This window comes from Heloderma suspectum, chromosome 3 (genome assembly GCF_057233095.1).
Source record: "Heloderma suspectum isolate Gila_16-S chromosome 3, 16-S_ref, whole genome shotgun sequence".
Classification (NCBI taxonomy): Eukaryota; Metazoa; Chordata; class Lepidosauria; order Squamata; family Helodermatidae; genus Heloderma; species Heloderma suspectum.
This window is the reverse complement of record NC_139460.1, coordinates 196,808,353-196,824,441: the sequence shown is the minus strand read 5'-3', so window position 1 is coordinate 196,824,441 and position 16,089 is coordinate 196,808,353. Positions and strand designations below refer to the sequence as shown.

The window sequence follows — 16,089 nt, the reverse complement described above, 5'->3', positions numbered from 1 at the left end:
TCCCTTTCCTTTGTCCCATGCAGAATTCAGTGGAAGCCACTTAAAAACCCCATCCAGTGCTCCATCCCTCGGCCATGCCTGACTGTGACAAAGATGGAACCAATAAACTAGTAATTATACATTTACAAGTGGGGATCTACAAAGAAAGAATGGAGAGTGGGGACAGAAGAGAGGCAAGGCAAACAGAAGGAGATCTGTCTCTATTTCCACCTCCATGATTTCTTTGCTGGCCCTGACTTCAGAAATTTTGTCTTGGGCTCCGAGGAAGAGAGTCCCCTTGATGGTTTCCATCAGAAGGAAGCCTGATCCTCCTCATCCTTCTTTGGCCCTGAAACAATCATGGGGTTTTGTCTTGGGCTTGGGAGATGAATATGGGAGCTCTTATTCTGTGTGTGTGTGTGTGTGTGTGTGTGTGTGTGTGGTATTGGACTCCAGACAACGAATGCCTGGTTTCAAAAGTCTGCCTAGCCATTAAGCTCAGTCCTGAGGCTGTCATCATTTCTCGCCCTAACTTATCTCAAAGGGTTGTTGTGGGGATGAATGAAAGACAGGAAAGGGGAGCCAGTGTGGTGTAGTGGTTAGAGTGTTGGACTGGGACTCGGAAGACCCGGGTTCTAGTCTTCACTCAGCCATGAAGCTCACTGGGTGACTTTGGGCCAGTCAACCTACCTCACAGGATTGTTGTGAGGATAACATGGAGAGGAGGAGGGCCATGTAAGCCACCCTGGGTTCCTTGCGTGAGGGAAAAAAGGCAGGATATAAATGTAATAATAATAAATCAGCGTTAGTGGGACGGGAACATGTACAGTGCCCTGAGCAACTCGGAAGAAGGGGGAGATAAAAATGTAATAAATACATAAATAACAAATGAAATACTTCTATTGGGAAAGTGAAAGAGCAGTGGAAAATTCCAGTGAAGAAAACAAACTGGGAGAGGATGGGAATCCCAAGTCCCCAGGTGCATAGGCTGTTCTTCTTGTCAGTGAACCCACCCTAAGAGGGTTTCCCACTTCTTTTCCTTCTCCTTTTAGAGACGGTGTGTAAAACAGGGATGGTGTTACTCTGTGGGGAAATCACATCCAGAGCTGTGGTGGATTACCAGCAGATTGTCCGAGACACCATTCTGAACATAGGTTACGATGACTCAGCAAAAGGTTGGTGGGAAAACCGGAGGCCCCCTGCTGCGGAGTGGCCTGGCTGCTCTGGTCAACCAAAAGCTGCAGAACGAGTCCATCTCGGTTTGGTCAGCACGGAGGAGGAGGAAAAGCCTGATGCAATTGTGCCCGAGGAATGCTCAGACATTTCCAGGAGACCAACACCAACTCCTTTCATAAGGAAAAGGAAAAACTATTTATAGGGCAGTCAAAGGTTATCTCAGGGTCAGAGCCCAGGACGTCCTTTAACTTGGGCCTGTTGTTGAGGCATCCCGGCTAGACTTGATCTCTTCAGTAATGTTGTTTGCTGGGCCCTAGTGGCTGGCCTTCCTGAGGCCAAAGCTACATATTTGGTGCTACTCATGAATAAGGCTGCTGGCCAGTGGCAGCGAATAACCAGAGTAGGGGGTAGGTGGGGAGGGTTGCAGACAGCGGTTTGGGCACTAAGGGCTGAAAGTCACACTATATTAAATATGTAGTGTGCAGCTTACCCTCTCTTTTTTTCTTACAAGTAAGCATGCAGGGCCCTGATCCCATAACGGGAGCCATTGCCGAAAAGGCCCTTTCACTGCTTGTTACCCACCTCACCTGATTTGGCAGGGACACTCAGAGCAGGGGAGATTTTAAGGTTTGCGGAGGTACGTATGGGAGAGGGTGGTGTTTCAGATAACTTGGGCCCGAGCAATTTGGGGCTTTAATGTTTTAAAAAGCCCGGCCTTTTAAATTGGTCTCGGAAATGGCCTGGGAGCTAGTGCAGGTGGCAAAGCACAGGGACAATGTGCTCAAACTGCCCAGTCCCAGTTAGTAATCTGAGTGCCCTATTTTGGACCAATTGCCGTTTCATAATTTTCATTACTCCTGAGATTGCTTTGCTCTCCCCTTCGTGGACGTTCATACCCTCCTCAGAATGAGAACTTGTAAATCCTGCTGGGGGGATATCTACTAAAAATGCCCCATGCAGTCCCGCTAAACAGGATTCTAAAGAAGAAGAGGGGAGGGAGGAAATAAAGGCAGTCATAGTTTGGAATTCTGCTCCACAGGCTTTGACTACAAGACCTGTAACGTTCTTGTGGCGTTGGAACAACAGTCGCCTGATATTGCCCAGGGTGTTCATCTGCACCGGACTGAAGAAGAAGTTGGTGCTGGGGACCAGGTAATCATCTCGCCAAACTTTTAAGGGAACAATCCTCTGCGTGTTTGTTTAGACAGGAAAAGGTAGGTGGCTAGGGAGTGCTGGGACTTGTAGGACTTTGTTCTGTCTAAACAGGCATAGGATTGCACCCTAGGAACCAAAAATAGATTTCTACCTCTATTGTTGCAGGTATTTAGCATGAAGTGCCAATGAACAGTGAGCATCTTGATTTACCTAGTGTATTTCAGGATGCAGCTCTCAGGGACAGGGAGGCAATTATGCCGGGATCAGTGCTGTAGGTCCCACATCTGGTGCCACCACCTTCTTGCCCTTCCCCTCCAATCTCCAGTTGCCAAGTTAGAGACAAGAGTTTTGTGGGTGTGCAGGGACTGGTGGCTGTGGCAATGAGACATACTGGCAATCTGGAAGATGGGGCGCCTCCTGTTCACCACCCCTTGCTCTAAATGACTTTCCTGTTAAAAACTAGTTGCCGACCAGGGCACTACAGTATTGCACTGATGATGACGATGGCTTCAGTATACATGGCACTTTACAGAGTAACACAAGTAAAGCAGGTCCCTGCCCCAGGGAGCTTACTGTCTAATTATGACAATGGGGGAAAGAGCACAGGGAATGGAGGAAAGGATACTGAGAGATGATTGTAACCAAATGTTACCCATACACTGGCTGAATTTCAGTGGGTGAGGAGGACTTAGGTCCTAAGCCAAAAGCTTTGTGGGGAAAAAACAGATTTTGAAGAGGGGTTTGAAGGCAGGAAGGGTCGGGGGAAGATGTAGAATGTGTAAGTGTCCTGGGAAGGAATTACAGGCATAGGTGACAACCACTGAGCTATCTAAGAGACCAAGGGAGGATGTACACCGGAGCCCCTTTTGTTTGTGAGGCACTGCTGTGCTGGTATTTTCTCCAACTGCAATTGCTGCTTGGTGGGTGCACGTTGATGAATACAGCGTTGTATCTGCCGAGCTTAAAATACAATCGAGTGCCATACACCAGTGCATAGTGTTCTAGTTGTGGGAGAAGGAGGAGGAGTTTGAAAGGTCACATGACTGGAGTCATGTCACTTTATAATGCAGATTTCTGTCACAGGTTGCTTCATAGTGCTTGCACTGTATTCAAAGTGGGAGGGATGTTTATTTTAAAATTACGTTTAGGCCACCTTTAAGGGTGAACCCTTTTAATGCGGCGCACAGAGGAAAGCCATACAAAACAGGTGCAGTAAAATTCGATAACAACATATTCATTAAAAACAAAGGTTACTGATAAGAAATCAGTAAAAGCAGAAGTTACCTAGAATCAGCAGGATGATTGCTTTTTAAAAAACAATTTAATGCATGTGCACCAGTGAAGGCCCACATTATTTTAACCAGAGAAGAGGTTTTTTTCCCAGACAGTGACTGCCTTTATTTTCCCCTCTCCCACTCCACCTAAAACCGTTCTCCAATCCACTCTGCTAACCGACACAAAAGCCAATGCAGCCTTCTCCAAGGCAGCCCCTATGGTTATGTGCTCAAGGGTGGTTTTCTCTTGCCCTGCTTGGGGCCAGCGCTACCCAGGAGTAAACACCATTGAAGTCAATGTGATTTCTGAGTAAACATGTGTTTCCACACTTTGTCAGCCAGTAGTTTTTTTAGGCAAGGAAAAGAAAAGAAAAAGGGGGATAGATGGGAAGGCTTGAAAAGAAATTGCAGTATTTTTTTTTCAAAGGAGGGAGGGGTGTGAGGGGAAGCAGCATTGACCTCACTCACCATTTCACTGGGCAACACAGAGATAGAGTGAGGAAAAAATTATTATAATTTATTAAATAAAGTAATAACTAAATGCAAGAAAGAAAGAAAGAAAGAAAGAAAGAAAGAAAGAAAAGAGAAAATGGAGATGGGGAAGCCCTTCAGGGGAAGGGAGATGAGAAATCTGTTGAGAATGGCTGATGGCTGCCCCTTTGTCTCCTCTGAGCCACTGCTGTTTTGCTTGTAAGACTGCAAAGGTGTATGATCAGCCTTTTTTTTTTTTTTTTAATTAGCAATGTTTATTGAAATGTACCTGCAAAGCTCCGTACCTGTGGAGGAACCATTTAATAGGACAAATGTGTTACTTGCAGATGTGGAACTCTGTAGGTGCTCATTGACAAATACTGTTTAAAAAAATTAAATGGTTGTTGATACTCCCTTGTCTATAATGGTTGGCAGATGGAGGACAAAGCCTTACTTCCTCCCCACAGAGTCACCCCCACACACACACACACACACAGAAAGGTGAAAGGCAAAAGCAAGAAGAAAGGTTGCTCAACCAGTTCTGTGGGCTGAAGCCACTCCCACCAGGATAAGTTATAGTACTGTGAGGGTAGTGTGCACAAGAATTTATGCCAAGTAGAAACTGCAAAACATAAAACATGTCATTAAAAAAGTCTGAGGAAATCTGTGATATAAGGGCAGAAATCGTGTGAGGAGAACGGGTTGGGGAGTGTGTCGTGTGCTGCACAAGTGAGCCAGGCATTACAGTGACTGGGGTGGGTGGGGGGAGGGAACTCTTATGTAAATTGGCCCCAAGAGACTTTTGGCTGAGTGAGGTTGATACACATAAGAAGTGGTAACAGGCAGGGATGTAATGGGGACATGATATGTGCTGAAGAACAGGACAGAGCAAAACTTACTTAAAAGAGCTTTAAAAAGGAGGGGTTGGGAAGCCAATGTTGTAGGTTTGAGCTGGGGTGTCACATGGTCTGATTAACAAGAGAGCAAAATGATTTTGGCTGTGGAGTTTTGGATGGAGGGAAGAGGTGGTCCAGTTTCTGAAAAAGGGTAACCTAATTTGCCTCCCACTGCAGGGCCTGATGTTCGGCTATGCAACTGATGAGACGGAAGAGTGCATGCCCCTGACTGTCATGCTTGCTCACAAACTGAATGCCAAAATGGCTGAGCTGAGGCGCAGTGGGGTCCTCCCTTGGCTTAGGCCTGACTCCAAAACCCAGGTAAATTTGGGGTTTGGCCCCATTTTTCTTTTTTTTTGGTACTAGGGTCAATCTATGTGACTGCTCTTGGCTACCATGAGGCAAGTTAGAGAAATCTCATTTCCACATGGTAGGGTTGAGATGTCTGCCAATTGGCTGGCTAAATATTCCAGGGATATTCAAGAATGCCTCTGTATTAGGGATGTACAACAATTTTGTTTCCATTTGCAAATCATGTCCCATTAGCAATCCCAAATGTGAGCAGGAACACTTTTTTTGAGAAATGTTTGCAAATGCCCGAATTTGCAATCACATTCAAAAATTGCATTTTTAAAAAAATGCACTTTGAAATGTGCATTTTTGAAATATATATATTCATTTTCATGCTTTACTCAATAGGGGGAAAGTGTGCACTTTTGAGAAATAGGCACAGAAATGTGCACTTTTCCTGTTCAAGCAAATCAAAGAACAGGTCGAAAATGAAAATGGGAGCAAGCTTCAAAGTGACATTTGGAGAATTTAGGTGAGCTTGAAAATCACTGGTTCTCCCATCTCTACTCTGTATAAAAAAATAGGGCTGTGCATCACTTCAATGTGATCAGGGTGATTTGGACTGAAGTGGTCCAGTTCCGGAGTGGGTTGGAATCGGGCCAAAGTGGGTCAGGATTGATCTGAAGCGCTTCAAGCTGCTTTAGCCTGATCTGGACAGCTGCCCGCCCAGCCGTGTGAACCCCCTGCTCCTTACCTGGATCCATGCGGGATGTCTGCAGCAGTCACCATCTTGGAGGGAGTCGCTATTTTCTTTTAAATGGACCATTTACACCTGTAATGTTGCGTAGATGGCCCCTTTACAGCCGCAATCCATGCAACATTTAATTACTGGAAGAAGAGTCGCCATTTTAAAAGTAAATGATGACTCCCTCCAAGACGCCAACAGCTGTGGGTGCTCCCCACAGGTCCAGGTGAGAAGCAGGGAGCTCGCATGGCTGGGTGGGGGGTGGGTACAGGGCTCGTGCGGCTCGTGTGGCTGGGCAGTGGGGGGCTGCTTCAGCTGCCCAGATCTCGCTTCAGATCTGGAGGCTGAGGTGGGTCAGGGGGTCCCTTCACAGCCCTAATAAAAAACAGCCTATCCTTGTTTAAAAAATTGCATCATGGGGTCTTGTGGCAGCAGTGAGGACTCATGGTCCCCTAGTCCTGAAGGCATCAGGGTGCACACCCCTCATTTAGAAACTGGTGCCCTTTGCCCTGCGACTCTCTCCAGAGAGCTTGTTCTACCCCTGCCAGTTAAGCCGTGTGGCCTCGCTTCTCCTACTGGCTGTGTCCTAGCACCACAGATATTCTAAACAAGAACAGATGGTTCAGGAGAAAGCTGTAAACAAACACAAAATCATCACAGTTTCTGGAGGGGAAGCTGTTAGTCTGGCACATCAAACAATAACCACCCCTTACAAGATGAACAGATTTATTATGGAATAAGCTTTCATGGACCAACAGCCCATTTAATCGGAAATCACCACAGTACCACAGGCCACAAGTGCCCAGGCATCAAGATGACCACTGTGTCTGTCACACTTATTGTGAGGACGAAGGGCCTCTATCTCCAGCAGCTCAGAATATGGGATTCATGGGGGGCGGGGCGCGGTGTATATCAGTGCTGGTGATTTCACAATGAATGGCAGTACCAAACACTATGTGCTATTGCTTGTTTCTACAACCCCTCTACTACAATCTTCCACCAACATGATGCCATCCAGATGTGTTGGACTGCAATTCCTAACATTGACCAGTAGTGAGGGATAATAGGAGTTGCAATCCAACAACATCTGGAAGGCCATAAGTTGCCTGCCCTTACTGTAGATGTTCTTTTGAGCAAATAATTCTCTGACAATTGCTTGGATCCCAAGATCCATCCATGGAAGGAAATTTGTCCTTGTCTGCTGGGGGGCATCTGGGCCACCCCCAACCCCAAGCCTTTCTCGAGGGTTTGGGATCACTCCTGAATGGTGTGGGTTGAGGCACTGGGGGTGGGGGGGCGCTACTGCAATGGGTGGGATGGGGGATGGGGGTTTGCTGTGGGAAGGGGGAAATCACCCCGAATTGGATAGACCTATTTTGTTCAAGCTTCTACAAAGTGCCTCTGCCTAGTTTTGGGCAGGATAGCAGCTGAACATAGAGCTAAGTCAAAAGTTCTCAACTGAGAACACTTGAGTCAAAGGCGGGGGGCAGGGTAGGGAATAAAAAAAATATTTGCAACTGTTGGAAAGGCTTTATTGGGGAGTGCATTTTTCTTTCTCTCCTTTTGCCACTGCCCTATGATTCATCCTTTCTTCTTTTGCTTTCAGATCACGGTTCAGTACATCCAGAAAGATGGCGCCGTTATCCCAGTGCGTGTTCACACCATCGTCATCTCTGTGCAGCACGATGAAACCATCTCTCTGGAAGCCATGCGCAAGGCCCTGCACGAGCATGTTATCAGGGCTGTGGTTCCAGCCAAATACTTGGATGACAACACAGTTTATCACCTTCAACCCAGCGGCCGGTTTGTCATCGGAGGACCCCAGGTGTGTGTCTACTTTTCTGGGTCTTGGAGAAAAGTCTATCCGTGCTCATCCTCTGCTTTCCTGAAGCAATAAAGTCACACATTTATGTTATGACAGGTAGCCTCACCTGATAGTCCAGTATCTCTGATTTTTTTTAAATTTAGCTGAGGCACCTTTCCCCCCTCCCAAATTTAAACTAGGGGCACACTTCCCCTCAAAGGCAGGCACATACCCAAAGATACATGCTAAAATATACACAAGTAAGAATGATCCTCAACTGCACTGGTTTTCAAGCTTTCTAATTTCAAGGAATGCTTGCACATTTGCCACAGAACCCTTGTGTGTTGCAAAGGATTCTGGGAAGTGTTCTGGGACATGTACACACAGTATCGGCTAGACTGACTTTGCCTTAGTGTTTCTCTGTGTGACTTGAGAATGCCCCCTAGTGCACACCCAACATTTTAACCATTTTAGAGGACAGTAGGTAGTGGTGAGTCTTCCATCGTTACTTCTTATCTCAATGAGGAACTCCTGATGTGCTTCAGAGGAATTCCAGCCCCCGCTCCTCCAGTAGAGTTTGACATCCATTGCTCTAGTGATCTCACAAAGGAACTTCTCCTATATGAGTCTTCCCAATTACTGTGATCAACTCAGAAGGCTTTGCTGAGAGTTTCTCACTCCTTGGAGGTCCATGTGGAGATTAGCCACAATTTGGCCTTCCCAGTGGTGTCACCAAGCTATGGATGTCTTTCCCTCCAGAAGTAGCCCATCAGGCTACTTCCTTAAGCAGCTTTAGGGGGATTAGAACATAAGAATAGCCATGCTGGATCGGATCAAGGGTCCATCTAGTCCAGTATTATGTTCACGCAGAGGCCAAACAGCTGTGGATGGGAGACCCACAAGCAAAACATGAATGCAACAGCACCCTCCTGCCCATGTTCTCCAGGAACTGGTGAACATAGGCATATGCTTCTGATGCTGAAGGTAGCATACAGCCATCAGGACTAGTGGCCACTGATAGCCTTTTCCTCCAGCCCTATCTAACCCCCTTTTAAAGCCATCCAAATTGGTGGCCATCATCACATCTTGTGGTAGCAAATTCTGTAGTTTAGCTATGTGCTCTGTGAAGAAGTTTTATCTGTCCTGAATCTCCCACCAATCAGTTTCATAGGATGACCCCTGGTTCTATTATTTTGAGAGAGGGGAAAAAAATGTTCCCCTATCCACATTCTCCACGCCATGCATAATTTTGTGCATAGCTAACATGTCTCCTCTGACTTACCATTTTTCCGTGCTAAACAATCTGAGCTGTTTTAACCTTCCCTCATGGGGAGTTGCTCCAGCTGCTTGATCATTTTAGTTGCCCTTCTCTGCACTTTTTTGAGCTCTCCAATATAATTTTTTTAGGTGTGGTGTGACCAGCACTGTACACAGTATTCTAAGTGTGGTTGCACTTAGGCACTTCAATATTGGTAGGGTTTTTTAAAAAAAATTTGGCTTGTCAAAAACTTTCTGTTTTGTTTGGCTTCTGTGGTCTAAGATTGCTGCCTCCTGCTTTATTGTGACTGTGGTATCATCTTACATCTTCATCTTGTCTTACTAAGTTTTTTTTAAAAAAAAAATATTATATGAAGGTTTGACAGATTTTAGTGTTTTACTTTTGGGCACCTTCTGCTAGAAAAACAGTGGATAATATTAAAATAAGAATGAACTAGCTGATAATTCTATCCTAGCCCAGCAAACTCAAAAATGAATCCTATTAGTTTCAACTGACTTATTTGGAAATATGTTTACTTAGGATTGCGCATTGTTAACATTCCCAAAGCATAATTGTCATGATTCTTAACACACAGTTCCTAATGTGAGTTAAATACCATTGGTGCTAAAGATAGGAAATCCAGCGCAGTTTTCCACAGCATTTCCTTCCATTCCAAGGTACCTCAAGGAATGTCTCCCCCTATAGCAACCTCCCAGGCCACTATGATCTTCAGGGGAGGCCCGTATCTGTGCCATGTATTTTTGTTTGGCTGCGACATGGAGATAGGCCTTCCCTGCAGTGATGCCCACCCTGTGGAAAGCATGTTTTTGGCATTTATTGAAATTGTAACTATTTCCTTTGGTTTTCCCGCAGCCATGAGGTATCTTTAAACTAATCTCATGATACGTGTGTGTCTGTGTGTGTGTGAGAGAGAGAGGGAGACAGAGAGAGAGAGAGAGGTTTCTCTTTGCTTGTTTTTATTCTTTTGTAAATCACTTTGGGATTTGTTTCAGATGAGAGGCAGACTTTGTCATGGTCAGATAACTTCCGGCTGAGGTTTAGACTCTCGGCAGCCTTTCCCTTCTGCAAGCGTGGGGGGACCTATTGAAATGGTCCATCCCTGGAGGCTAACGGATTCTGATGGATTCCAGAGGGCTCTGGGGGATTTTCCTGCTGGTATGGCTGGTGCTCCTGTCGAAGCCCAGGTTGCCCTATTGGGTGGTATAGAAGTGAAATCAATAATAATAATATAAATATTGCTAATAATAAATAAATTATTTTGTTGTTCTTGCATTCCCCAAATGACCGTCTCATGACAAACGCGGAAGTGATATTTGCCACTGTGATGTTACAGGGTGACGCTGGAGTTACGGGCCGGAAGATCATTGTGGATACTTATGGTGGATGGGGTGCTCATGGAGGCGGAGCTTTTTCAGGCAAAGACTACACAAAAGTTGATCGGTCGGCAGCATACGCAGCCCGCTGGGTTGCAAAATCCTTGGTGAAAGCAGGGCTTTGCCGTCGTGTCCTGGTCCAAGTAAGTTCACTGTGGTCTTCTACAGCCTTTGCTAATCTTGCAGCTGTAAAATGGAACTAGAGCCAGTGTGGTGTAGTGGTTAGAGTGTTGGACTGAAACTGGGGAGAACTGGGTTCTAGTCCCCACTTGGCCATGATGCTCACTGGGTGAGTTTCGGCCAGTCACTGACTCTCAGCCTAACCTACCTCACAGGGTTATTGTGAGGCTAAAATGGAGAGGAGGAGGACCATGTAAGCCACCTTGGATTCCTTGCAAGAGGAAAAGAGGTAAGACATAATGTAGTAGTAGTAGTAGTAGTAATTATAATAATAATAATAATAATAATAATAAAGGGCATCATGACAGACATGTGGACCTGCTGATTTTCATGGCAAGGCGTCACATTTCCTTCTCCCCCCACCCCAATACGAATCATATGGCAGCACTGGTTCGTTGGCTGCCCCTTGCAGGAGCAGGAAAATTTGCAGCACAGCAGGGTCACATGTTTTTGTATAATTTGATGAAACTAGGGAGAGAGTGAAAAAGAGGCAGAGGGTATACATCTGCAGCAACCACCAGTTCCAGCTTAAGAGACGTGGCTTTGTGTTGGGAGATGTGTTCAAAGAACTTTGCATATATCATCTCAGCAATCCTCACAACAACTCTTGTCAGGGAGGCAAGTCCGGGACTCTGATGGTTCAGGTCTCTTCACCCATGCATCCCTTCTTGTTTTTAAAATTGGACCCTGGGAAACAAGAACATAAGAGCTGTGCTGAATCAGAAACAGGCCTATCTAGTCCAGAATTCTGGGCACACAGTGGGCAACTAGATGCCTGTGGGAAGCCCACCACAAGTAGGACATGTGTGCAAAAGTGGCCTTCTGCTCATGTTTCCCTTCTTCCCCTTTTTCTACCCGATTGAGGCAGTTCTGTGTTTGAATACATGGAACTGCCGCCCTCATGAATGGTTTGGCCCTTTGCACTAGCCCCTTCCCATAAGCAAGTATTCTCTGGTTGCCGCGGTTATCAGGTGATGTATACAGCATATGTGTTAACCAGGCCTAAATGTGCCACCTTTTCACTCGCAGGTGGCTTATGCCATCGGTGTGGCTGAGCCACTCTCCATCTCACTGTTCACTTACGGTACTTCCACAAAACCTGAGCAAGAGCTGCTGAATGTCGTCCACCAGAATTTTGACCTTCGACCAGGAGCCATTGTGAAGTAAGCACTTTATAAGGGACTTTCTGTGTAATGGGAGCAAACGGCTGTAGTCCTCCTGCTGAAAGGATAAGCACCCAATAGTGTCTATTGCTGAATTTCAAATGCTGGGAAAAGAGAACAGTGAATGCATTTTCAGACATATCGGCTTTTTCCTGTTCTGGTTGCCTTCAGGAACTTAAAGCTTCTTCCAGGAAAGCCAGGTCCCCACTGGAGTAGGGATACGTTGTGCTGTCCCCCCACCCCCATCATCTTCTTATCCCAGAAGATTCTGCTGCTGCTCTTTGGGGGCGCAGAGTTTCACTCACAAAGAGAAGCAAGAATAATCTGTCTAAAATTCACTGGGCTCGATCCAGATTCTGTCCAAAGTGAGTGGCAGGCATGTCATGCAGCCGCAATGTCCTTTCCCCTGTGTTACGATGTGATTCCGGCATACTGGGTTTCATGAGCACTAGGCTTTTGTGCAACGTTGTGGAATGTACTGTATGCTCTTACTTCGAGGCCAGATTTCAATCTGTGCCAGTTGTGCTACATGCGTAACATTTTTGCAGAACTGTGCACCACTATAAGTCTTCCATGATCGCATATCTGGATCCAACCCGCTGTTTGGGAGACCTCCAGTTTCATGTTGAAAATGGAGTTGGAAAATCAGCTGCAGCTCATGCAGAATTCTGCTGGCTGGGAGAACGCCTCGGTTCCAGACGCTGGACAATCCCACAGATTTTAAACCTGAGCTCTGATCAGGTGGCAAATGTACACAGGCTGCAGCAGATCTGCTAGTGAGGCAGGGCTTCCTTTTCAAGCGGGAGCCTGGTGTCCTCCAAGCCAGCAGATCTGATAGCTTAAATGGTATAGTGCTCCAGACATTTCCAACACAAGGAAAGGTTGTTCCTCTTTAAAGAGGCTCCTACTTTTCTGCAGCCAACCAAGAATGATTCATGAAATGAACAGGATTAGCTGTGCCCAGAAAATAAGCTGATGCTAATGGACTGATAGATTTCCTCATGAGTACCCAGGTCCATCACCATGCCCATAGCAGCTGTTTTCTCTGAGACATACGTAGCCAGTAGCTCACTAACTAGGCATCCTAGGCTTTTAAAGCAGTTCTTCATAGCTGCTATTATGGATTTTCTTTCAGGCAGCTTCCATTCCATGCAGGAAAAAGTAAAGTAACGTGTCATAGTTTTATGCTCTCACTATTAATGACCCCTTCTTCTTTTTCTCTTTGTCAAATAATTAGAGATCTGGATTTAAAGAAGCCTGTCTACCAGAAAACTGCCTGTTACGGTCACTTTGGAAGAAGTGAATTCACTTGGGAAGTACCCAAGAAATTGGCCTTTTAACCATTCTGGGGCCAACCCTTAAGCTTAAAGGGAAAAGGATTCCAGTACAAAGGGTGCTTCCATTGACCATCCTCTCAGCTGAGAAAATGGGGGAAGATCTGTTCGTGGAAATCACCACCGTTTTGTATTCCCACACCCACACACATGCAGAAGATAAAAAGTGCAGTCGGATGCCATTTTTCATTTTTCCTATTGCTGCTATTTTTTGTTTCCATTTAGAAAGGCAACTTAGGACTTGGACCCACAATAAAATAATGGAGTGCTTGCCTTCAACCCAGCTCCTCCTACATTCTGATATCCTCCGCATGGGAAGAGAATATTCCCTCAGGTTCAATAATCTTACTCACTGTGACTGGACAGTTAGAGATTCTGGGTTCCAGTCTCCTTACTGGAGCTGGTACTGCAAATTGTTGCCAGGTTCTTGGTGTGGAGAAGGATAATTGGCCTATACCTGAGTCTTATCCAAAGGGGTTGTCAGGCTTTTAAGCATCTGTCTTTGGGGGGGGGGGATTCCAACTTTCTCTTTTATAGCAGCCTTGCAACAAAACATTTTAAATGGGTGCATGTCTGGTGCCTTCTATCTATATGGTTACATACTGGTAAAGTTGCTTGAACCCATTCTAGGCAGGGCTATGTTATATATAAAGGCTTTTTAAAACAACAACAACCACAAACCCAAACTGTTGCTTGCAAGCCATACACCTCTGCCATTGGCCAAGCTGCTGTGACTTCATGGAATGTTCATGACATTCTAATGGCTTAGAGGGAAACAGTCAGCAATAGACTTAATTAAATCATGTAGCTTCTGTGAGGGAAGTAAAAGGTTAATTGGGGATGGTGTTCTGTGTGGTATTGGTAAGAAGAAAGGGTAACCAAGGGCTGAGAAAACTGAATGGGGAGAGGCCTCCAGAGGCAAGGTAGCTGGAGGAGATGAGGCAGACTAGGTGGTAGGCTAAAAAAACAGGGAAGTGTAAGAAGGATGGTTTGAGGACAAAAAGACTTGCAAGGCAGTTGATGGTACACTAGACCAAAAAGATAAATAAACGGGACTGCCCTTGCCATGCAGCAGGGTGAAGCGACCTACTTCAGGTGGCATCATGAGGGGGAGGGACAGAGGAAGACAAGAACTGTCTGAGTGATGTAACACAGCATTTTAAAGTGCTGGCCCAGCAGGGGGGGGGGGGGCATTTGGGCTCTGCTTCAGGCAGCCGAGTGTCTAGGGCCAGCACTGAATGAAGGCTAGGGGGAAAAACTCACGTAAGGCCTAGAAGAAGAGGCACTGTAGACAGGCAAGGGAGTTTTGGATATTTGGAGACTCTGGTTCAGGGGGCCAAGAGGGCATAGAAATGGGGGGATCCAGATCTATAGTTTGTCCTTTAATGGTACCACTGCAAGGAGAGGCTTAGCAAGCACAGTTTCCCCCATTGCAGATGCACTTTTAAAAAGGTAACACTGCACCTAAAGAATTATCTTTCTGCCAGGACTCTAAAAGGAGCAGAAGCCCATCCTGGAATAGGCTATGGCACTTCTGCGCATCAGCTCTTCAGACTCTTATCTCAGTATTTTACTTTACTATGTAAAGCATCACATACACTGGATGGTGCTATATAAATTATTATTAATAATATTAATAATATTTGGCTGGCACGTATCATCGCCGGAAGCCAATCTCAGTATCATGAGCACAGTTTGCTAGCAATGCCGGTTTTTCAACCCAAGAAAACTGAAAACCCTCCCAGTGCCTTTGGAACAGATTTCAGTGGTTTGTTTCATACGTATGCTTTCCCCTCCTCTCCCATGTGATTTTAACAGCAGTTTGCATGTCAAAAGAATTTTACTAAAGTGTTCTGCCCCTTGTTGTTACGTTCTTCCCCTTGTTATTATAGGTTTGGAAGCCATGTACATTTTATAACAGACACTGGAACATTATCTTTTGGATACCAAACAGGCAAAGAAAGCTGACCTTTAATTTTGGAGAGATTTCCAAGATGTCAGTGAGGAGGCAATGGCTGAACTTTCCAGTAGATGGCAGTAAAGCCCACACTTCATTTACCAGGCTCTAAAGTAGTTGAAAATTGGCAGATTTTGTCTTACTATTGCCAGCGAGCCAGCAGCTTAAAAGCAGCCAAGTTTACAGGCGGTGGAAGTGAGGTGCTTTATTCTAACAACAGTAGCTGAGGAACGAGCCACCTCTAGAGTGCTGCTTTTAAAGTGGGGACCGATTAAAGTGTATGGAGATTTTAGAAAATCTCCAGGTTTGCCAGCTGAAGTGAATTCAGCTGTGCAGTTGAGGAGCTTTTGAAGTACCCCAGCTGACAAAATTTGTCAATTGAAGAGACTGTATTAGCTTTCCTAACTCCGCTGAAAATTTTGGAGAGTTAATTGCTGCGAGCCCTCACAGGGCAGCCCTTTTTGGATAAGGGGGAAGGAGGAACTACAGTCTTAAGTTGGTTTAACAGGCGTTTTGTCTTCCCCCCACAAAAAAAGGAACCTCCCCACACACACACACTTCCCCACCCTTAACATCAGCTTTGCCTCCTTTCACTATAGCAGCTTTCCCCAGCCTGGTGCCCTCCAGATGTGTTGGACTACAATTCCCAGCATCTCCTAGCCAGCATTGCCAATAGTGAGGGATGATGGAAGTTGTAGGCCAAAACATCTGGAGGGCCAAAAGTTGCCCACACCTGCCTTAAATTCACACAGTCTCTTCTGTTCCCCTCTCCCGTCCCATTTTTTTACTTCATTCAGGAGGACCTCTCCCAGCTCCTACTCCGGGTGGAAGGACAGAGACCCACATTTTAAAATGTGCACCTGGTGTCCAATCATCACTTTCCCATAAAGGGCCTCACCCACCAACCCATCCTGCCTCCACCATTCACCCCAATACCTTTGTGGCACCCGTGTAGTGCCCCTCATGGGCACCTGTGGTGTGACATGCTGGAGGAAGGATGAGTGATGGAGAT

The 16,089-nt window shown here is 45.8% G+C and overlaps 1 protein-coding gene across 1 annotated transcript in view; it reads left to right on the top strand.

The window, feature by feature from the left end:
- The window catches only part of MAT1A (methionine adenosyltransferase 1A), a 28,630-nt gene extending 13,036 nt beyond the window's left edge, over positions 1-15,594 (top strand). The window contains exons 3-9 of the mRNA XM_084845272.1: positions 1,032-1,154; positions 2,195-2,307; positions 5,129-5,272; positions 7,594-7,812; positions 10,404-10,586; positions 11,653-11,786; positions 13,024-15,594. Coding sequence (XP_084701398.1) covers positions 1,032-1,154; positions 2,195-2,307; positions 5,129-5,272; positions 7,594-7,812; positions 10,404-10,586; positions 11,653-11,786; positions 13,024-13,126 — 1,019 coding nt within the window. The 3' untranslated portion in view covers positions 13,127-15,594. The remainder of the gene's footprint in view (positions 1-1,031; positions 1,155-2,194; positions 2,308-5,128; positions 5,273-7,593; positions 7,813-10,403; positions 10,587-11,652; positions 11,787-13,023) is intronic.
- Positions 15,595-16,089: the final 495 nt, after the last annotated feature.